Source organism: Episyrphus balteatus, chromosome 2 (assembly GCF_945859705.1).
Source record: "Episyrphus balteatus chromosome 2, idEpiBalt1.1, whole genome shotgun sequence".
Lineage (NCBI taxonomy): Eukaryota > Metazoa > Arthropoda > Insecta > Diptera > Syrphidae > Episyrphus > Episyrphus balteatus.
Window position 1 is genome coordinate 6097048 of NC_079135.1, and position 23664 is coordinate 6120711.

A 23664-nucleotide genomic window follows, 5' to 3' on the forward strand; every position below is an offset into this window, starting at 1 on the left:
AATGCTCTTGTCAAAAACTCGCATTCCAAAGAAACCAGCGAGACGGAGCTGCTCGATGCTGGAACTGTAACAAGACAGGACATCTCCAGCGGCAGTGCAGATTGCCACCAAGAAGAAATGCTTGCCAGCACTGTGGAAACAGGAATATTGCCCAACAACAGGTAAGCGATACAACCAACACTCATCCTCAACTTGATTCCCATTCGGGAAACGTGTAAGAACCAACTTCGAGGGGCAGAAGCTGGTTTCTGGTATCGATGGCCCCAGAACCACAATTCAAGTCTCACAGACTAAACGAGACAACAAAAGTCTGACAGTAGAGGCAACCATAAACAATAACCAACACGTGGCTACAATTGACACCGGTGCCACCGCCTCTATTGTACGAAGAGACTTGGTAAAGATGACGTGGCTACATAACATCAACAGCTATCGTCTGAAGACCGCCACAGGAGAAGCAGCAAGAGTGTACGGAGAAGTTCGTCTTGAGATCCGTATAGCAGAACTAAAGTTTTTACATGTGTTTTTGGTGGCAGATATATGTGACGAGTGCATCATTGGAATCGACTTTATGAAGGAGCATGGAATCATTTTGGATATCGGTAATCAAGTCCTGAAATACAGAAATGTGGAGATCCCAATGGTCTATGGCAACGAAAATTCAACAACAATTAGAACTGTCATCAAAGAAGACATGTGCCTGCCTCCTTCTTCAGAAGTTTTTGTGTGGACGAAGTTAAAGGGGAACTGTGGAAACCATCGATACCTCATGGTCGAACCAGAAGTTGAGCAGAGTTCCGAAAACATCATCATCGGGAAGACTCTTGTGGCACCAAAGAACAACATGGTATCTGTACGGATACTTAATATCAAACCGTACCCAATCAAGCTTAAGAAAGGAGAAGTTGTTGGGCAATGTGAATCTGTGTCCGCAATAACTAAGATCAACGAGATGGACACACAGATGACTATGAACTCTGAGAAACTAAAGACTCAAATTCTCAAATCAGACAACTTGAGTCAACATCAGCTTAATGTTGCTGGAAGGCTTCTTCATGAATATGCTGATATCTTCTCTTCACCCAGCGGGCAATACGGCCGAACACAACTGGTGCAGCATCGAATCGATACAGGAGACGCTAGGCCGATTCGTCAACCAGCAAGACGTCTCCCCTTGGCCAAACAAAGTGAAGTTGAAGAAATGATATCGACAATGAAGAAAGACGGGCTGATCGAAAATTCCAAAAGCCCTTGGGCATCACCGGTAGTTCTCGTCAAAAAGAAGGATGGAGGCACTCGATTTTGTGTCGACTACCGCAGGCTGAATGATGTGACGAAGAAAGACAGCTACCCACTGCCAAGAATCAGCGATACTCTAGATGCAATGGAAGGAGCACAATGGTTTTCGACTTTGGATTTGAAGAGTGGCTACTGGCAGGTAGAAATCCATCCAGAAGATCGGGAAAAGACGGCTTTCTCCACAGGAAATGGTCTGTGGCAGTTCAATGTCATGCCGTTTGGGCTATGTAATGCCCCAGCTACTTTTGAGCGCTTAATGGAGTGCGTTTTAAATGGATTAACCTGGAAATCTTGCCTAGTCTATTTGGATGATGTCATCGTTTACGGGAAAACATTTGATGACCATTATGAAAACCTAAAGGCTGTATTCCAGAGGCTACGAGAAGCGCATCTTAAGTTAAATCCAAAGAAATGTGAACTTTTCAAGACCGAAGTCAAATATTTGGGGCATATCATCTCATCCCAAGGAGTAATGACTGATCCAGAAAAAGTTGACACTGTGAAGAATTGGCCAACCCCTCAGGTTGGCCGTACTATCGACGATTCGTAAAGGATTTTGCGAGAATCGCCAAAAGCTTGCACCAGCTTACGGAGAAGGGTAAATCCTTTAAATGGTCAGGTGAGTGTGAGAAAAGCTTTCAGGAACTGAAGCTGCGGTTATGTGAAGCTCCTGTGTTGGCCTATCCGACTCCAGGCAAACAATTCATCATTGACGCAGATGCAAGTAATGTTGGAGTTGGTGCTGTTTTATCGCAAGTTCATGACGGAGAAGAAAAGGTCGTTGCCTATTTCAGCAAGGTACTCTCGAAACAAGAAAGAAACTATTGCGTGACCAGGAGGGAACTTCTTGATCTGGTATTGGCAACAAAGCACTTCCATAAGTACATCTATGGACAGAAGTTCCTTCTTCGTACAGATTATGGTGCACTAAATTGGCTTTTGAACTTCAAAAATCCAGAGGGTCAAGTAGCAAGATGGATCGAGATACTCCAGACGTATCAATGTCAGATTCAACATCGAAGAGGAAAGCTACATTCAAATGCAGACGCATTATCTCGGCGCCCGTGCAAGCAAGACTGCAAGCATTGCACACGGCTAGAGGAAAAGGAAGTTGTCGCTGTAAGAAGAACGAGAGCTGATCCCATTTGCGGCTGGAGTAATGAAGAACTCAGGATGGCCCAACAGGAAGATTCGGACATCGAACCCATCCTTGCATGGAAGGAACATGAAGAGAAACCAGAATGGGCCGACATCTCCGACCGAAGCCCCAATCTCAAAGCATATTGGGCACAATGGGACTCACTTCATGTGCAAGAAGGGTTACTCAGGCGTAAGTGGGAATCCGCAGATGGTAAATCTTATGTAATGCAACTAATCGTACCTCAGTCAAAGGTTAATGATGTTCTCCGAGAGATGCACGAGGGAACTTCTGGAGGCCAGCAATTCTACTGGTTACGTATGAGAGAAGACGTTGAAAAGTGGTGCCGAAAATGTGATACTTGTGCCGCTAGCAAAGGACCAGCTAGAAAAATGCAAAGCAAGATGCATCAGTACAATGTGGGCACACCTTTTGAGAGGATTGCAATAGACGTGGCAGGTCCTTTTCCCGAAACCAACAAAGGAAACCGGTATATCCTCGTAGTGATGGATTACTTCAGCAAGTGGCCTGAGGCATTTGCCATCCCAAACCAGGAAACCAAAACAGTTGTGGATAAGATTGTCTTTCATTGGGTGAGCAGGTTCGGAGTACCCATGGAACTTCATTCCGACCAAGGAAGGAACTTCGAATCTAAGATTTTTCAAGAGGTTTGCTCACTCCTTGGCATCAAGAAGACGCGAACAACACCGCTTCATCCACAATCTGATGGGATGGTTGAGCGATTTAACAGGACACTTAAAGAACACCTGTCAAAAGTAGTCAACGATAATCAACGAGACTGGGATCGACATATTCCATTATTCTTGATGGCTTATAGAAGTGCAACACATAGTTCCACTGGACATACACCATCGGAAGTCCTTTTTGGTTCTACAATACGGCTGCCAAGTGAGATAAAATTCGGATGTGTTCCAAATGAGCCACAGGAAATAGATGAGTATGTTGATAACCTGAAAGAACACTGGCTGACATTCACCAACGGACAAGGACAAATATAAAAGCGTCTAGTGACAGGATGAAAACAAGATATGACGCGCGAGCGACAGCAACAGGGTTTCAAGAAGGAGAACTTGTGTGGTTTTACAATCCCCACCGACAAAAGGGACTATCACCGAAGCTACAACAAAACTGGGAAGGCCCTTACACAGTAATAACCAGAATCAACGACGTGGTTTACCGTATACAGAGAGGGGTAAGAGGCAAATTAAAGGTAGTTCATTGTGACCGTTTACATCGTTATAATGGTGAAAGAAGCAATGGAGTTGTTCGGGACGAACAATCCTAAGAGGGGGGCAATTTAACGATGAATTACCGAACTACTTTTAAGATAAAAGTCTGAACACACTACCTGCTACAGTAAAGGTAGAAATGTGAACGGACCTTTAGTAATTAAGAAACTACCCTCTGAACGCATCCAAAGAAATTCCCTCGACTGCTGAATATCCCAAAATATCCCACTGGACTGGAAGTATGAAGCGCCCCCTCTTGGAAAGGAAGCTTCGAGAAGCAAAGACGAGAACCTTCGAAGACATTCTCGAATTCCGAATTTCAGGTATAAAAGGGCAGCGTGGACACCGACCGGATACAGTTTAATCTTGAAAGTGAAAGAGTACAGTACAAAGTGAAATAAAGTGTTGCGAATTGTTAGTAGTAAATAAAGTGATTTAAAAGTGTGTTTGTTTGAGCGAATAATAAAAGTAAATTGAGTTGAAATAAAGTGTGTTCTTATTTGAACGGAAATATAAGTGGAAATTTAATAAGTTTTATTGTGAACCCGGAATAAAACATTACAATATTTTCTTCTACTTAAGATACCCAAATTGCAGACGATAGTTTTTTCGTTGTGGGAGATTTTAAAGTAAGATAAGTTCTATTTAAATAACAAAATCTTTTGGTCTTGGTTTTTTTTTTTAACTCATTTTAATCTATTTTTAAAAATGTCTTCTTCATAAAGCCCACAGCTGATTCTGAGAATTGTAGAAAAATTTTACCAACCAACATTAGACGTCAACGTCAACGACCTAATTAAAATAACTTAATTAGCTTTCCTCTGCAAACTACAGGTAGGTGTACCTCCAGGTTCGGAAGAACAAAAAACCACTAAAAATGTCCAGATGCAACTTCTCCGAACCAGGTTAAGGTCAAATAAAAATAAACAACTGCTCTGGTGCGCAATGATGAGTTTTGTATTTTTCAGTTCATCCTTTTCTTGTTAAATTGCGTGCTGTTGCTATTGCCTTTCGTGTTAAAAGTCTGCCTTGTTTTGGGTTGTTTTGGTTTATTTCAATTTCCTCCTTTCATTACGATGTAATTTTATCTTAATTTTCAAACTGAAAGTTTGCACTTTTTGAGTTAATTTGCTGCTGCATCGTTGCAGCTTGCAATAGTAAAAGAGGTAAACCATCATTATGGTCCTTTTTCACTTCCAGGCAAAAATCCTTTTCTATTAATTTGTATTTTCTTTCATTCCTAATTTCTTGCTCCGAAGGATTGTAATACACAAAAAGTAATTATATTGTCAGATTGAAAATAGAAAAGTCTTTCTTTGAGGTTTTCTCTGTTTTTGGTTGATGATGATGTTGATGATGATGATGATGATGATGATGATGATGATGACCATCATCATCATGAAATGGTTAACTAACTTTATCGTATTGCAGAAATTAAAACTTTTTTGGTAATTTAGTACCTGCCTATCTGCTGCACTGAATTTTATAATCTAAAGCCTTTTGAGGCAGAAATTATAGAGACAAGAAAATTATATGAACGAAGGGTTGTTTTGCTATTTTAATTGAGTTTCTGCACAGCAACTACGAACATTAAATTAATCAAATTTGAGCTAGAGTCCTTTCAAAGGGCCATAATTATTAAAGTAGATAGTAGGTAATTTATTTCTGTGCGAATGAAAAAGAAAATCGATATTTCTTGAAATTTTGATGTCAAGCTTTTCCACGTAAATCAAATTATTTAATGCACTTCGCCGAAGTGTTTAGAAATGGTATTTCATTTAAACTTTTAAACATTCTCTTTCCACTGTATCATTTATTTTTAAACAAATAATCTAAATAAACAAATTTTACATGTCATATTTTTAATTATATTGAAATTCAGTTTTTAAAATTAACTGTGAAGGAAATCAGTTGAAAGTTTTTATTCTTAAAAAAAAAATTATTTGTGTGTAATTATTTTTTTATATTATGGCTCCTGTATGTACTTGTGGTGCCGCAGCACAAAAATGCATGAGACCCGGCAAAGTTACTCGTAATGGATATTTCAATTTTTTACGAGAATTTCGTAAGACAAATTGTGGCCTATCTGCTGTTGAGACGGTTAGGCAAGGAGCTAAAAAATGGAGATCAATGAGCCAAAAGGATAAATCAAAATTTATAGAAATGGTAATTTTTTTTAATAAAAAAAAAATTTTAATTTTAATTTTTTTTCTCAAAAAAAAAAAAACAGGCAAAAAGTGCTCCAAAAACACCTAGACGCAGCAGAATGCGTAGAATGCGTGGTGGTAGCATGCGTGGACGTGGAAGACGGATTGGTCGTAGATAAACAATTTTTTTTTTTGTTTTTAAAATTATGTTATAATTCGTTCGTTAATAAAAAAACTGAAACAAATTCTTTTTAAAGTAAAAAAAAATATTTCTTTCTTTCAATTTCCAAGCTTTACAGGTTTGATTTCTATTTGTGTCAGGTTTGGCTGTCCTTCCGTACAGGGTCGCACTAGACTTCCGAAGTCATTTGAAATAAGATAGAGGGTTCGAACAATAAAAGTATAGAGGTTTGTGTTAATTTTGACCCAGGAGAGTGGCGCAGAAAATTGTCTGAACAAATTTTTTTAAACATTTTCAACATATTTTAAGTAACAATTCCAACAAATCTCATTTTAAGGTTGACCATAACATCTTGAAAATTCTGCAAGAACACGAAGAGAAATATTTCGTTTTTCAAAAAAACTAAAAATTAAAGCGTTTTTCAAAAGAATTAGCTTATCTTACGCACTCAATTTATGGGTCACGGTGGCGTATGCGTAACATTTTTTTTTTGCTAATCAATTTAACAGAACCCAACTAACATTTTCTCTTCCTAATTTTGAACTAATTTTGCTATTTGTATGTAAAAACAAATTGCTATACTAACTTATAAGAATTAATGGAATCGGGAATAATTGGAAAAAATATAAAAAAGACCATACAGGTGTGTGTTTCGTAGCGTTAATTGCATTTTTTTTTCTCTTTAAGATATTATGTATCCATCACATATATTTAAAATCGTATTTCATTGTTTTAAGACAATTGATCACAATAAAAAAAATGCAGTCGAAATCAAGTACTGCAAAAACTATTCGTATGAAAATGGATCCGGTAAGTTATTTTGATTCTTTAAAGGGAGCAGATTTCCTAAATCACTAGACGATATTATATTCTCGAAAAGACGTTTTTAAGTAAAAATAAAAATAAAAAAAAGACAACAATTTGCTGACCATTTACCGCAACTCAAACTGTTTAAAGAATTACCTTATTCGTTACGATGCTATGAGAGAAATATGTACACATAATATTTTGCCCTTCATCTTCAGACCAAGGCATTTTAAAGCTTTTATCATTGGTTTACCAATATTCCTAGCAAAATATAAATCAAAAATAAAACATCAAAATATTCCGGCTCTTCCTAAAGGGTGTTTGAAAGATCTTAAAATTATAAAACACTCAAAAACATCAGTTTTCTAACTTCTGAAAGTTTATTCAATTTTTTGTATCGCCTTTAGAAAGTCACTCAACTGTTTTAAATGTAAGGTCTGATAGAGCCAAACTTCAATACTTTATTATCTTAAAACCGGAAGTTCGAAATTAATTTTTTAAATTTTGAAATAAGTGCTAAATTCATTACTTACATAATGTACCTTAAAAAACAGTTCACTGACAAAAAACCATAATGGATAATTATTTAAGAAAATAAAAATTCATAGCCAAAGAAAAAACTTATCCAATACCCGGAATTTTCATGGTAGGGGTCGATGCCTACCGACAGAATAACGTTCTTTTAATGGATATAAAGCAAAATTTTTCAAATGCTCGTTAAATAAATACTCGTTTTTTTTTTTTTGTTTTCTTTTAATTTAATTTAAGAATTTTATTCAAAATGTTTCGCATTGAAAATGTTTTTTTTTTTATGTATCATTACACAATTTTCACATTGAAAATTCTTTTCGATTTTTGCTTATATTTTTAATAATATTTTAATGTTTTTTTTTTTTTTTTTTGTTTATAAAGTCTTGATTTTTTTTTGTTTAATTCTCGATATTAAATTAAAATTATTAACAAAAATAATCTTAAGACTTTTTTTATTTTGTTTGCTTATAATGTATTTATTTTTAAAAATTTTAAATTGATCACTTTCTATATAAAGAAGAACTAAAATTTAATAAAATTTTGTTTTAATTTATTTTTTTTTTCTGTTGCAATATTTTATTTAAAATTTCTGTTTATTTTTTTATTAATGTAATTTATAAATTACATTTTTTGTATTTCAACTCACTTTGTATTTTTTTTTTTTTTTGTGACATGACAATTTTTGTTCTTTTATTTATATAAAGATAATAATAATGCGTTTCTTTTTATTTTTGTTTGTTTACTAGTGAAACGCCTCTAAATTATAAAATTGTTGTTAATGTTATAGTTTTTTTCTTTCTTTCTTTTGGTTTCACTAGATATTATTTTTAAAAAGACGAGTTTTTCACTCTAAAAGGTAGAGTAAACTAGTAAACGCTAAAATTAACGCTATATAGTTAATTGTTTGTTTTAATATAAATAAAACATTATTTATTTATTTTTTTAAAGAAATATTTCATCCAGCAATTGTTTATGTTCTACAATAAATTAATAAAAAAAAAAACAATATTTTTTTTTGTAAAAACTAAAGCTAAACAACATTTTATGTTATATATCATTTTTGTTATAAGAAAAAAAAATCAATAAAGAATTTAAAGAAAAAAAAAACAACAAAATATAAATACAAGCGCACAAGCATTTTTATAGGAAATACAAATCTTTTTTATACAAAAATATAATCTTCAAAAAAAATGCTTACAAAGAGTATATTTAAATAAATTTTTTTAACAGAAAAATTAATAAAACAATTTTGCAATAAACAATTTGAATCAAACAAGAACAGAAGTTTCGGTTTTGTTTATGATTTACTCTTGACTTTACAAGTTTAAATGAGCAAATAAAGAGCAAATTTACATTAAATGTTTCAAGAAAATTCTTTTGTATTTTGTAATAGAATAAGTCCTACAAGCTATTATAGTAGAATTGATAAAGAAAGAATCATCAAAATATAGAAGCAATAATTAATTATTGTAAGCATTGGAAAAAATTTGATTTGAAGTTAAAAGGATGTCAATAGAATGTCTATTCTCTCTTCGATGGCCTCAGCAGCAACAAATATATTTCTTAATTGCTTCTTCTTTCTTCATAGTCATCATCATCATCATTATCATTGTGTGATGTTGCAGTCGCTGACGCCGTTGATCTTTTACTTAGACGACTTTCTGTCGTCGTCGATGTTGGGGCAGCAGCAGTACGATAGGAACGCCTCGCCGATGGAGAATGATCAACAGTTGTTGTTGTGGTTGTGTTTGTTGTTGTTGTTGTAGCTGTAGCTGTTGCATCTGGAATATCTTCATCATCATCAAAATCTTCATAATCACCATCAACAGATCCACTTGGACTTCCCGGTGGACTTAAAGCTTGTATTAGTTTTCCTTTGGAATTATTCCACAAATGATTAAGACGTTCACGTCCAAACAACAACAGAAAAGCATCAATAAATTCTCGTGACTTCTCCTCCCATTTGGTTATGATGTCACCTTTAACTTCAGTCATAACACGACGACCACGATCTTTCAGTTCATCCATTTTATTTTGAAGTCTAAACTTCTTTTCGGACAGGAATGAGACATTGAGGTCTTTGGCTGAGTAACCTCGGGCTAGATTACGACGGACATACAAATCGTAGTCCTTAACAATGCGGGCTACAATATCAGAGGTTGAAACACCTTCTGTGCGTTCAGTAGCCACAAACATTCCTCTTGCTTTTAATGGGGCATAAATATCATCGACACCTTCTCCGGTGTATGGAATGTCATCGTGTGCTACAAAGTCAATTTTATGTTCATCTATGAATTCGTCAGTTAATTCCCATGGAGCTTCAGGAACAACCTTTAAACAAACAAAAATTAGATTTTTAGATTGAATGAATTAAAATAAATTAAAAGAAAAAGGATTTACCTCATCAACATATCGGCAATGACGAACACCTTCATATCGTTCAGAATCATTCATTACAGTACGACCCTTTTTACTATGAGTAAGCTCATCACTGCAAACGCCAACAATCAAATATACATTTGGGAAGAGGTTTTTAGCCTGTAAAGATTAGATAAAATTGTTTCATAAGTGAAAAGATTTTAAAATGGAAACGTTGTTTAAAGGGAGTTACTAGTAAGATATGTGATTACAAAAACAATCATCTGCCATCAGCATGTAGGCACAGTTTTAGAGAAAAAGTGCATCAAAAGTACCATTATAAAAATTCCCATGACAGACGTTTTACCTGCGCCAAAAAACCTTACAAACAAGCCAGAAAACACGTAATTTTTATCCGTTTGCTTTTGTGTTCTGATGACAGACCGAATGATTTTAGTTAACTATTGAATTGGTTTGGGAAGGGACATCCATCATGAAAAATCAAAATCGAGACGCTATAAGCAAAAAAAACAGTGCTAGAAATCCTAATAATGGAAAGGTACATGAATATGAATGTACGGTCAAATTAAACGGGGTAACTGCAAGATCAAGTTTTCTTAGAACCGTTTTAACTTATCCAAATATTTAAATGTCACAATTAACTCAGCGTCGAATATCGTTTTCAAGAATATTGAAGTAAATTGTTAAGAAGTTGAAAAAAACAACACACAGAAGATCATTTAAGTTATCACTATCACATTCACATTTGAAAACCAAGGGAAAATATAATTACAAATTACTTTTATTTTAAGTGCAAGAATGTAACCATGTTCCCCTAATGAGTCAATAATTTACTACACAATAGTCATCTTTTTTGTTTTATGTTAACTCATTACAACAACCTCATCACCAGACAGTCAGATAATTGTAACTCTAAAGGCCTTTAACCTTAGGCCTATTTATATTGCAACAATAATTTTTAATATGATTCATTTTCATTTGAGATAGTTTTTTCATTTTCATTTTTATTTTGTCATACCTGCATAAGCTGCCTTGCGTGACCTTGATGAAACAAATCATATATTCCATCAGCATAAACACGAACACGTCTCGGTGTTTGTCCAGCACGTGCCATTTGGTAAGTTATTCTTTGTGTGTAATCGCATCTTTCACACTCAAGTATAGCATCTTCATCTGTTGAAAATGGTGCTGGTTTGCAAATTGTCTAAAATTAAATTAAAATAAAATAATTTACTAAAAAATAAAATTATTTAAAAAATAAACTTATTTACATTCATATTGTATTTTTTTTTTTTTTATTTAAAAAATATATCGTTTTTCAATAAATTGCGTATGATTATTTTTAAATCAATGAATACTATATCGGAAATACAAAAAAACAAATCATCATCATTCTTTTAAATATCGAATTGAACAAGTTTATTTTTTGCCAGTGTTCTCATTTCACTGGAACTTGTTGGAATATTTTTTGCTTTGGCATCGTGCATTTGCAAAATTTATGTATTTTCGAGGTCGAATCCGTGAACTAGAAAAATAAATAAACAGACAATGAGAGTGGAAACATCACTGCCACCGATTATATTCCCACTCTTTGACGACATTCTCTCTCGTATCGTTCTATCTTTCTTGTGGGGAAATGGAAACATTTAAAGTCATTTAGATCTAAAATGATAAAGATTTTTCTTGTCTAGTTTTTGTTCGTTTTTTAGTTGTTGTCTTCTCTATGGTCAACGACTTTTTTTTTTGGATGGATGAGCTTCTGTTGCGAGGGTGTATAGTATTCGTGACAATGAAACCACCTTTTCTACTCTCATTTTGAAAAAAAAAAAACATTCTACGAACATTCTCAGTTCAGTTGTTGTTGTTATGCACCCGGCAACGACTACGATGTTAGGTTTATATTAGGTATTCTATCATCCGCAAATTCTTTAAGTGAATGATTCGTCTTTCAATTGATGAGTTGAAGAGTTTCTTTTTACGGAAAAGAACAAATACAAAACAAATAATAGAAAAAATAAGAAGAAGAAGAGGAATTTAGTATATTTTTAAAACAAACTACGTAGTGCATGTTTTTTTTTTGTGTGTATTGTTGTTGTTGTTTATTTATTGTTGTTGTTGTTTATTTATTTATTTGATTTATTTTTTTGCTTCAGCGCAATTTTATATCGCATGATTAGGAGCAAAGTCTGTGGCGCTCTATTATGAAACATCAGACGGTTTAAGGGTGATTATATCATCATCATTAAAGTAGACGTCATTGTTTTGCATTTCAAAGTGAGATATTAAAATAATTTTATCAAGGTAATTAGGCAGATACATTTACGTGCACTTGAGAAACTTTTGTCTGTAATTTTGGACTGAAACAACACTGCTTCTAGAGTATATTAACGAATACTGAGTCTAATGAGATCAAAATTCAAAGCAATCCGACTACCGTAGAAAAGTTATAGATGCATTGAAACGAATGTGATAAAGATTAAACGCTGATGGAAACTGGTAGGTATGGAAAAACAGAGAGTCCATAAAGTCATTTTTTGACAGGCTCTCAACATATTTCAGCTTTTTTCTCAGTTTTTGTTTCAAAAACACTTAAGTTAGTCGAAATAAAAATGCAGAATCTAAATTTTTTTCAACGATCACTGTGGCGTATGAGTAACATTTTTTTTTAACAAAAACAATTTTTAGTTGACCTTTTTTGAACATTATCTGACTTTCCAAATTATTATTTTGGGTTTCGAAATTTATAGTATGGGGTGTAAGCATCTCACAGAGTAGTAAGGAAAAGTTTAAGGGCAAACAAATTTCAATAGCTCGCATATAAAGCAAATATTTGTAATTGCCAATAAATTGTTTTTGCAGCAAAAGAAATTGATAACAAAATTTATTTTAACTCGGTTTATCCCCTTAATTTTCTTTCGCAGAAACTTTTGTCTTGTTCACTTAACTCATAGTATAATTTTTATTCATTTTGCATTTCATAAGCAATAATTTTTGTTGCTATTTCAATTTTGCAGATTTCAAAAATTAACTTTTTCGTGTACCAAACAAAAATCTCTTGATCTATATAAGAACTCACTGTTTCTTCTGGCAATTGTGGAACACCCACTATACGACCCATTTTTTATGTGGTTGGGTTAAATTTTTAAAGTTAAGAATTTTTTTTAAATTTTCTTTTAATATTGTTTCAACTTTAAAGTTCAAATATAAATTCTCTTTTTTTATTTCACTTGCAGTACCGGCGAGTGCAAGTTTACAACTGATTGGACAAATTATTTTCAAACCTCATACTGATGGTAAACAAAAATCTAGCTGACAATGCAATGTGAAAGAAAAAAAGAAGGAAATAGAACTAAATAAGACGATTACAACCGCGCAAATTCATTGCATGATTGATGTGGTTCTCCTTTAACAAATAAATCTATGTTATCTCTGGCACAAATGAAGATGTTCATACTAAAGAAATGTTTGATTTGAACAGAAGAAAAATTTGTAACTATTAGTTACAAAAATTAACCAATCGAATAAGAAATTTTGATTAAATACGATCAATAAATTGGATTTGGATTAACAATGTTGTACTGCAATTTAAAAAAAATAAAAGGGGGAATTTATTTTTGTTTATATTACAACTTAGGAGTATCATCGAGTATTTTATTATTGAAATACCTGTTCATTTGAATAAGCGACAGTAAAAAACTTAAAAAAAAAAAGATTTTGTGGTTATAATTACGACGATGTTTAGACATAGTGCAAGCGGGAAAAGAAATTTAAAAAAGGTTCAAGAGAAGAGACCGATGAACCGATTTCTTCAGTGGAGGAATGCAATTCGCTTTGGTAGTAAAAAAAAAACGATACAAAACGTTCGGGATAGTATACTGTGTAACGGAGAAGGATTCCCTATTAATCTTAATTTGAGCCAAATCAACAGAATTAAAAAAAAAAAACATTCTTACAAATACCGAGGCTTTTTTAGCCATTTCCAGTATGTGGTCATTCTATGAAAAATGGCGGGAAAAGCACATAACGAGCACTGAAAGCCTTTCGGTTTCCTTAATGCAAGTCCCACTCATTAAAATGGGCAGCTTGGGTATGTTGAGTTTAAGTGACACTAGGAAGCAAAGAGTTTTGAAGGCAATCAAATTCTTATCTACTAATTATGCCTCATTGAACAATTCTGTCAATATCAGAATTTATTGAGTTGGTCTTCATAAAATTTTCTGTAGTTCCTCATAAGAGGAATAGGGGGTGAGTCAGGAAATAAATATTAAAAACTGAGTAAGTTATCAGCAAAACAATGAAAAGGATTTATAAAAGTTATTTATAAAAGGTCTTTGACGAAAACAAGAAAAGTGTGGGTGATAAAACAGAACCTTGTTGAACACCAGCATTAATTTCTAATTTTAGATTTGAACTCATCTAATACAACTTGTATTGAGCATTTTCAAATCTAATCCATTTGATCAGAGAATCGTCCAAACGATAAACAAACATTTTTGACAAGAGAGCTTAATGTAAAACTATTCTTTAGTAAAAATCCTTTTTTTGTTTGCAATCTATCTACTCCACTTTTTTACTACTACTTCACTTTTTTTAGTGAAGTTAAATAGTGTTTGGTAAAGATGATTTTCTTTTCCAATACAACATTTTTGAGTTATTGCAATTTTGATTTAACACATTTTGTTCAGAAAATTTGCAATTATTTTGGTATCATTGTATAACTCGTAAACGACTCAACCGATTTGTGCACAGACAAAATTTACTAAATTACATTTACTATTAACCCTTCTAAGCTCGGTCCCGGTTACCCCAGTTAATTGAGGTTCGACTGTACAACAATGAATATAAGTTTGGGCTTCCGTTTAAAGAAAAAAAACTTGTTCTGATGCATGAAACCGACCCAGTTGATCACGTGTTCAACTTGGTTTGTTGTTTTGCAATATTTTGATCATAAAATACTTTCGTATTTGATTTAAACAAGTTGATAAGATTTAACTTCTAATAACAGATAGAAGTTACTTTTGGGGGAAAAACAAGTTTCGAAAAAAAAAACAGTTAACTGCCTTTTTGTTATTCCGTGAATTCTTTTTCTGGAAGAATTATTTTTCTTAATTTGAACTAGATTCAAACAACAAAACCTCAAAAGATGTTAAAATGAATCAACATACACTAATAGCCTAAAGGCTTTGTTCTATTTTACAGATAATAAATGGAAAATCAGTCTAGTCTACCGATAATTTTCAAAGTCATACTTGAAAAAAAAAAATAACTAATCACATCATTTACCGGCTCAGAGTTCGTTTTCGCATATCGCACACTAAACAACAACATTAGTCATGACATCAAGTAAAATGGTTCCAATCTATTTGTAACTCTCTAAATCAATTACTAGACATTCACATTTAGACACTCACACGCACAATCATTGCGGTCGACACCATAAAAATAATCAAGTGAATAAATTGTAATTTCCTTAATTCTTTTTTTTTGTTTCACACAAGTCACAACATTTTTTTTCATTTTGTATCGCACGCAATCTAAAAGTGGAAAAACGATAAACTATTTAGTTGTTGTATGTTGTTTTTGTTGTAGGTACTTACCGGAATTTCAATTGAATTGCAATAGTTTGTACTCTTTGGCGGAACATACTTCTTCTTGCTACTAGTTCCATTGGCAAATGTGCCGCTACCAGTGCCGGCAACACCTTTCAATAAATCCACATCGGTTGGCAATTCGGGTATGTTGTCAGCTTCATCGCTATTTTGTATATCCAAATCGATAATCGAAGTGGATCTGTTGGTGGTGGTTAGAAGTCCTGCTTCGTCGTCCAAAGATGTGGCCTTCATTGCTGAGGTGGGCATTGAGAGTGCACTTTTGTAGGTTCTCTTGCGCGACGATGTTGAAGATAAATTGGATGTAGTTTTTGAAGGAGACGAAGAAGAAGACGACGATGTGGACGAAGCTGAAGCTGAAGCAGTAGCAGACGCCCCAAGAGCTGAGTGAGATGTAATTGGATTGTTAGCTATCACCGACGATGATGCCATAGCAAAGTTCAATTGGTCGTGTCTTATGCAAATACACTATTCGGTCAACCGAATTTCAAAAACCAAAAGCAACAAAATAATCAAAAAATTTAAAAAAGAAAAAAAAAACTATTTACACAACGAGATGAGGATTGAGATTGTGTTTTTTGAGTTTTTTTCTTTTTGCTTTTTTTATTTTGTCAAGACGTGTGCAATGGTTTTATTATATCTTCTCTCAGAGAATTCCACAACTATAGTGTGTGAGAAAGATGTGCGCTTTTACTCGTCGTATCTTTCGGTTTAATTTGTGTGTTTGCTCTGATGTAGATGGATAGAGCTAACTACAACAATATAAACGATGCGATATGCGGTTCCGCTTTTGAATTACAATTGAATGACGTCGAAGTCAGATCGTATGATCTTCAATTGAATAGCATTGACCTGTAATGAAAAAAAAAAGAAAGGACAAAATATTACTCTCGTATGATCAATTTGTTTTTTTTTTTATCGTTCAATTTATATAAAAAATAATAATATGGGGTGATTTTTTTTTTTATAATAATGACGACGAGCTTATGTGAGCAATATAATGAGGAAAGATAAGAGAAAAAAATAAACGATTATAACTTCAATCAATTGATTTACTGAGTCATAAAACAAAACGACGCTGGTATGTTTTATAAAAAAAAAAGCACGAGCTTGCTGTTATTATTAAGTTTGAAAGAATTTTTAAGGGCCCAAGTATTCAATTTTTCTTTGTATTCTAGCTTGTGTATCCGAAAAATCATTTCGGGAACGCTTCCATGACTGTCAAAGTTAAATTAAATAAATAAATAAATAATTAAATAAATAATAATGTTATTAAATATCTAATAATGTTATTAAATAATAATATAATTAAATAAATAATAATTTAACTAGTCTACATACATTAAGGGTCATTTCAGAAACGTTAGCTGGGAAATATTTTTAGACTAAAATTATATTTATTTACCAATCAAAAACAACTACAATATTACCTAAAATACTTCGTTTGAAACAAATTTACAAAAATATAAGTAGCCAATCAAGGGAAAGCTTTTTTTCGGGAACGCTTTGTTCGTGGTAATTGAAGCCAGAATTGCACCTATAAATATGCCTTGAATGGGTTAGTTTCAGTCATTTTTCAAAATGCTTCTTCGTTTCTGAAGACCCTGATGAATCTTTGAAAGTATGGTTAAAGACAAAATATTTGGAATTTGATGGCAGAGCATACAATGTATGGTTTTGTTTGCTGAGGAACTTTTTAAGATGAATATTTTTTTATCACTAAAAAGGGATCAGTCTGTGACTGGGTGATACTGGCAAGCAATGCTTTTAATTTTGAGTTCTTTTAATACGTTTCTTTTGTAAGCAGCGAATCAACATGGTGTCCTTACTGAATAACTGTAATAAATTTCTCAAGATCAAGGGGCACGGTAGTGCCCAGCCAAGTTCTCTAGCAACTTTGGCACTACACCCTTATTTACAGGAAACAACTCAGGCCATTTTCGACCCCCCTCTAACTTCCACACCAAAGATGCTTGAAATTTCAAACTCACTACATTTGTTGAGCTCGTCAAAACCAAACACCTCACAAAATTTCAGTCTCCTACGATGAGTAGTTTCTAAGATATAGGGCTTCAAAAATCGCAAAAACCGAAACTGACTCACTGACTCACTGACAGATCATCAAAATTATGGAGAACTTCCCGATATCGTAGAAACTTGAAATTTTACACGGTGATAGGACTTGTGGTGTATACAAAGGAAAAAATCGAAAATTTGAGATTTTCAATTCAGGGGGCGTGGCATCCGCCCATTTCCGCTGAATTTTCATCAAATATTATAGAGCACTTCTGATTATCGTAGAATCTTGAAATTTGGTAGAACGGTAGAGCTGGTAGTTTATACAAAGGAAAAAATTTAAAATTTGAGAATTTCAGCCAGGGGGCGTGGCAACCGCCCCCATTTTCACTGAATTTTCATCAAATATACAGATTTTCAATTCTACAGCCATACCTTGCAAAAAGTAGTGAAATCACAACAAAAACATTACTGTTAAAAAAAGAGCCAAGTTCTCCTATGTTGAAATTATGCTGGCACAAAAAGTACTGAGATGTAAAAGTGCACCAAGTTCTAAAGTTTGGGTTCAAATTCGTATCAATAAATTTTTTATTGTTTTTTGTTTACTTGGCAATTTTTGAAATAACTTTAAAAATCGGTAATTAAAAGAAAAATTGTCAAGAGAACAATCAAAATTTTATTGATACGAATTTGAACCCAAACTTTAGAACTTGGTGCACTTTTACATCTCAGTACTTTTTGTGCCAGCATAATTTCAACATAGGAGAACTTGGCTCTTTTTTTAACAGTAATGTTTTTGTTGTGATAAGACATTCAGCGTGGTCAGCGAATTTAGACAATTTTGAGTCTTCATTACCTCGAAGACTTGAGGTTTTTGAAATTTTCGCGGAAAACTTCATTGGCCATGACAACGCTATATTCGATTTTTTTTTAACTTTTTTTAACTTTAACCCAAAGAAAAAACTATTTTCACGTATTTTTTTTTTTTTGAAAAATAATTTTTATGTAAAAGTTCTGATGAATTTTTTTGAAACTTTGTTTTTTGTCTGTTACTATTTACTATAGTGGCATACCTTTTTTTTGAAAAATGTTCTTAATTTTTTTAATATTCAATTTTTAATTTTTTATTTAAAAATGGCTCTAACGATTTTCAATTTTATTCAAGAAAACTTACAAAAAATTAAATAACATACTCCTTCAAAAACCTTTTGTTTTTTTTTTGTAATTTTGAAACAAATTTTATAATTTTCATTTTTCATATTTCTTTCTCTTCTTTCAAAACAATTTGCTGTGACATTAAGTTATCCCACCCGTGGCACTTGTTATTCATTTTTTATAGATATTCGTTTTTTATTTTTGAAGCAACGAAAATTTGTTCTAAGTCAAAGAATTTGAAAAAAAAAAAAAAAATTTAAATAGAATCGCGGATATTCTGTATAGTACAGGTAAAATAGTACATAAAATCAAGAAATAAAAAAAAAAAATTGTTACACTCATGAAACTTGGCAAAAAGTTTGCTTTTGGGATTAGAACCAAGTACAAAAAAAGTCTATAAAAAAAAGTTGGGTGGGTGCTTGTTTTTTTTACTTCAACAAGTAAAATATAACCGAAACCCATGTGAAAAACATGCTACACTGATAAAATTCGGGATGAAGGTTTTAGATAAAGCAAGGACAAAGGATTCATAAAGTTCTTAAAATTTTTTTTGGGGAAAGGGTGTTTTTTTTATGGGTTAAGTTGTGCGTGAGGAAGGTGTCATAACAGCTGACTTAAATTTTATTAATTTTTAAAACTTGGTGTAAATGTTTTGGTTGGTATAAGAATTAAGAATCTATAAAGTGTACAAAATTATCTTGAGTGAAAGGGTGTTTTTTTTAAGGAATGATGAAATTCGGAATTAGTACTACAAGAACTAGGAAAAAATTGTTACACCAATGAAAATTGGTAAAAATCGTCGGCTTAGAGTGTAAACCTGCTAACTCCACTTTTGGGCACTCTTCTTAGTGTCAATTAGCCCTATTGTGGGTTTTACATGGACAATTTTCCACCCGGAAATATTTTGTTCTTTCCTCGAAGGGAATTAACGTTTTGCATTAATTTTTTTTTATTTATTTTTTTCCAAATTTTTATTTTGAAAATTAATTTTTCAAAAACTATTTCAAAAAATAGCTTAAAATAGACGAGATTTTGGGATAACAAAAAGGTATACCACTTTATAGTACGTGTAACCGCTGATTTGTAATATTTTTTTTCCAAATTAAGTCAATTTTTTAGAAAATTGCCCGTCTTGTCTATAGGGCTGGGAAATACCAAATGTACTTGGTTCTTATCCCAAAAGCAAACTTTATGCCAAGTTTCATGAGTGTAACAATTTTTTTTTTTAAATGCCTATTTTACCTGTACTAGTAGGCAAATACCCAAAATCATTTCTTTTTTGTCCCACTCGTGATAGTAAAAATATCATGTCTATTTTTAAAATAATCAAGTTGATGTATTTTTCTTTGATCAGTTTAATAAATCAAGAAATTTTATTTAAGTCTACGTACATATGTAAATAAAAATAAATAAATAATAAAATAAATAAATAATAAAATAAATAAATAATAAAATAAATACATACATACATATGTATGTATATAAATAGTAACATTGAAATAAGAGAAGTAGGTTGCAATAAAAAGCATCTTTTCTGTTTCTTACATATTTGACATTCATTTTTTGATTGCGATATTTGCGATGGTTGCCAGGAAAAAAATCTATTACATACTACATGGAACCCATAACTTTGATTCGTAATTTTTCCAATTACATCCCAATGGAAGATAGATAGTTATTTGTAGTAATATGCTTATGAATAATGATGAGCAAGTAAAAACATATGTACTTCTGCACGAGTTCACCCAATTAATGCAAAAATGCCAATGTAAATATATAATTACTGTCAATCATTTCAAATTAAAAAAAAAAAATTAAAAAACAATGAAAATCCCATCCAATAAAAGTTTGGTTTTATAATAATAAAAAAAAAAAATAAAAACTCAATTGTATTTAATTGGATGGATGCACAATAATTTGTTTTATATTTTTTTTCCTAGAATAAGGCCAGCTGAGCACACGTGATCGTTTAAATAACAGCACAGTACAGTTAGTGTGATGGTACTTTAGAAAGTCTTTAAATCTGGAACCCACATAGGAATTACTGATGTGCATCAAAATGCTTATGGAAGCATTTAAAAAAAAAAATAAACCATGCATATCTACTGAAAATTATCCAGAAAAAAAAAAGAAACTACAACTAACGCACATAATTAGCAACAACTGCGTATAATATTTTATCGCACAGCACCCATAATAATGGTTACATCATAAATTATGTATTATTTATAAATGATGTGAAGGTTAGTTTTTTTATTTAATACATGTGTGAATTTGTATAATACATTATACTCCTGATAAAAAAAAAAATATAGTGATAACAAAAAATATAGGTTTTCAACGCTTCCGGAGATGTACCATCAAAATAATAATGATACAAAAGTCTACTTTTTTTCAGCTTTTTCTGATAATAATTAAGCTAGTTTATGAATGGATACATTTGTTAACATACATAAAGTTATATGCAACAAATCGTGGAAAATTTTATACAATGTCACACCCGTTACAAAAATATATGTATGCTTACTGCAAACGTAGTAAAATCTTCTTTCATATTGAATACATAATCCACGACTTTTCATTCACAATATAGCTTCGAAAAGTCACCGACGTAAAATGAATTAATTTTCTAACGTCACACCCGTTACACATAATTTCAAGAGATTTTAATAATATGTTAACAACAACATGTTAAAGCTATTAACCACCTTATTTATTGAAAAGTACTCAGATCAGGAACAAAAAAAAAAATAAGTAACTGTGTCACACCCGTTACAATGGAAATATCTTATAGTTATTAAAAAATAAGAATAAAACATTTACAATTACATTGTTTAAGCTTTTGTATTACAGGATATTTTACTGTAGAATATTAAATTATAAAAGGCAATTAGAGCGCGTGCCATAGTGATAAGGAATTTTTTTTATTTTCTTTTATTTTTCATTTCTGTTTAGAAAAAAAAAATAGAACAATTTTTTATTTTATAGCCATACTTATTATAAGTATGTAGTGACATATTACTCGTGTCTATAAACATGCGCTCCAATATATCAATTTTTTATAATCTTTGTAATTGTAATAAAGGAAATCAACGACCCATCAAGCACCTTAAAGTGATAATTAAAATTAATTGAAGTCACCTTTATGACGCCATTATTTTTTTTTTTTTTTTTTTAATTTATGTATTAACGATGAATTGCAATTTTATTATACTTTAAACCCTAATTTAAAATAAAGCACACACAAAACAAAATTTCTTAAATTACTTAAGTTGCTGTGGGTCAGTAATAGAACTTTAAAATGCACAAAACGTGATATCTGTTTTAAATTGAAATTATTGAAATTGACAATAAATAAATTGTTGAAAAAAAAAAAAAAATTCCCAGTCGGCTTTTACATTTATCAATAAATTAATTGAAGTCAATTAAATTTCTATTAGTTATGTATAGATTGAGATTGCAAAAATAGTTTTAAAATACAAAATCATAAGACTTACTCGTAATAGAGTATGAAATAGATTCTCGTGAGTATTTTTAAATACCGACAACGATCATTCATTGGATAAATTCGTAAAATTAAACAGTTAAATTATTCTCAGTGGTTTAGAACTTAAGATTTAAAGAAAATAACTTAAGAACTTGATTTACAATAAAATCTGTTCTATATTCGATACCAAACTGGATTAGTGAAATCCTGCTCCAGATCGAACAAATTTAACCGGAATTGACTTGAAACGATGAGCAAGGTCAAGCAAATGTACTACCAGTTTTTACACTTTGCAAATAAATAAATTCCATATGGTTGATTCCTGAAGTTGAAAATTAAATACATGACTGGGTAACACGGACTTGCTCTCATAGTAAAAGTTTCATGTATGAAATAGAAAAGAATATTTTTAATTTAGTTTTATAAAAAAATTTAATGATCAAAAGATTTAATTGATGGTCACATAAAAACGAAGTTTTAAAAAAATTTTAAACAGTTCGTTATATTAAGAAATTGATTTTTATAATAAAAAATTTCAATTAAAAAAAAAAACAAAAGTATTTTTTTTTTCGAAAACTGGCTCTACTTTTTCGTATCGATAGAATATCACTTTTTAACAATAAAAATCACAAATTAAAAGCTATTTTTTGTTAATTTTAGAAATTACTTAATTTCCATAAAAATTACAACAAGAAATGACCATTCACTAAGGAACTAACTTTTTCCCACGAATAAAATCGATTTTAAGAACAAAATCTGATCTTATCAACGTATATGAGTGTTGTAACAAAATCTACCAAGAAATAATAAAGTCAACATTTTTGGTTACGTCCTGGAAAAGAAACCGATTTCTAAAAATATCTTCTTTTTCCTTTTTCTCGGCGCTGTTATGATCTCGATGTCGAGGGGATCATAACCTTCCCACGTTACTGCTTCACACTAGTGATCCGCCTGTGGGGTTCGCCGGGTTGACCTCAGAAATCGGCGGCAAGCCTCCCGGTTTTGTATTGTTCCGTTTCTGAGGCCAACTGAATGCTGGTGTTTTTGCATTTGCTTGTACCAGGAGTTTTTAGGCCTACCTTTCTTTTTATTTCGTGTTGGAACGTTATATGATATTGCTTTTTTGACGGGGTTCTCAGGATCTCTCCTTTGAACATGGCAATACCAACTGAGTCGGTCGTGTTCAATTTTTTGGGAGATGGTATTTTTAACATGAAGGCTTCCTCGGATCTTTGTACTTCTAATTCTATCAAGCTTTGTTAGAATTAGAAGTACAAAGATCCGAGGAAGCCTTCATGTTAAAAATACCATCTCCCAAAAAATTGAACACGACCGACTCAGTTGGTATTGCCATGTTCAAAGGAGAGATCCTGAGAACCCCTCCTTTGAACATGGCAATACCAACTGAGATTTCTAAAAATATAAGAATAATAAATAAATAAACCAATGTTTTAATAATTGTTGTTGTATTTTTGATGTTTATTATTCTGCACAAACTATTTTTTTTCACTAGGAACTTATTTTGATAAGATAAGAAAAAAAAATGATACCGAATTTCTAATTAATATTTTGTGACTATTTCTTTGACCTTACTTTGTTCCAAATTCAATTAACTCACTTTAATTTGTGATGACAAGATATTGTGACTAACTGAGAGACGCATTT

General features: G+C 32.0%; 2 protein-coding genes across 4 annotated transcripts in view; one reads left to right on the forward strand and one right to left on the reverse strand.

The window, feature by feature from the left end:
- Window positions 1-5562: 5562 nt before the first annotated feature.
- Window positions 5563-6079, forward strand: LOC129911328 (protamine-like). Its single transcript, XM_055989085.1, has 2 exons — window positions 5563-5853; window positions 5918-6079. The coding sequence occupies exons 1-2, from the start codon at window positions 5656-5658 to the stop codon at window positions 6011-6013; spliced, it is 294 nt and encodes a 97-aa protein (XP_055845060.1). The 5' UTR covers window positions 5563-5655; the 3' UTR covers window positions 6014-6079.
- Window positions 6080-8470: 2391 nt separating this feature from the next.
- The window catches only part of LOC129908520 (choline-phosphate cytidylyltransferase A-like), a 38430-nt gene continuing 23236 nt past the window's right edge, over window positions 8471-23664 (reverse strand). The window contains exons 2-6 of one of the 3 annotated variants that reach the window (XM_055985080.1): window positions 15890-16193; window positions 15330-15809; window positions 10751-10936; window positions 9754-9891; window positions 8471-9684 (exon numbers count right to left, since the gene is read on the reverse strand). In XM_055985080.1, the coding sequence (XP_055841055.1) occupies window positions 8917-9684; window positions 9754-9891; window positions 10751-10936; window positions 15330-15773 (1536 nt within the window). In that variant the 5' untranslated portion in view covers window positions 15774-15809; window positions 15890-16193 and the 3' untranslated portion in view covers window positions 8471-8916. Of the gene's footprint in view, window positions 9685-9753; window positions 9892-10750; window positions 10937-12808; window positions 12955-15329; window positions 16194-23664 lie in introns of those variants that run through there. The other 2 variants (XM_055985079.1, XM_055985081.1) reach the window with 2 other exon arrangements.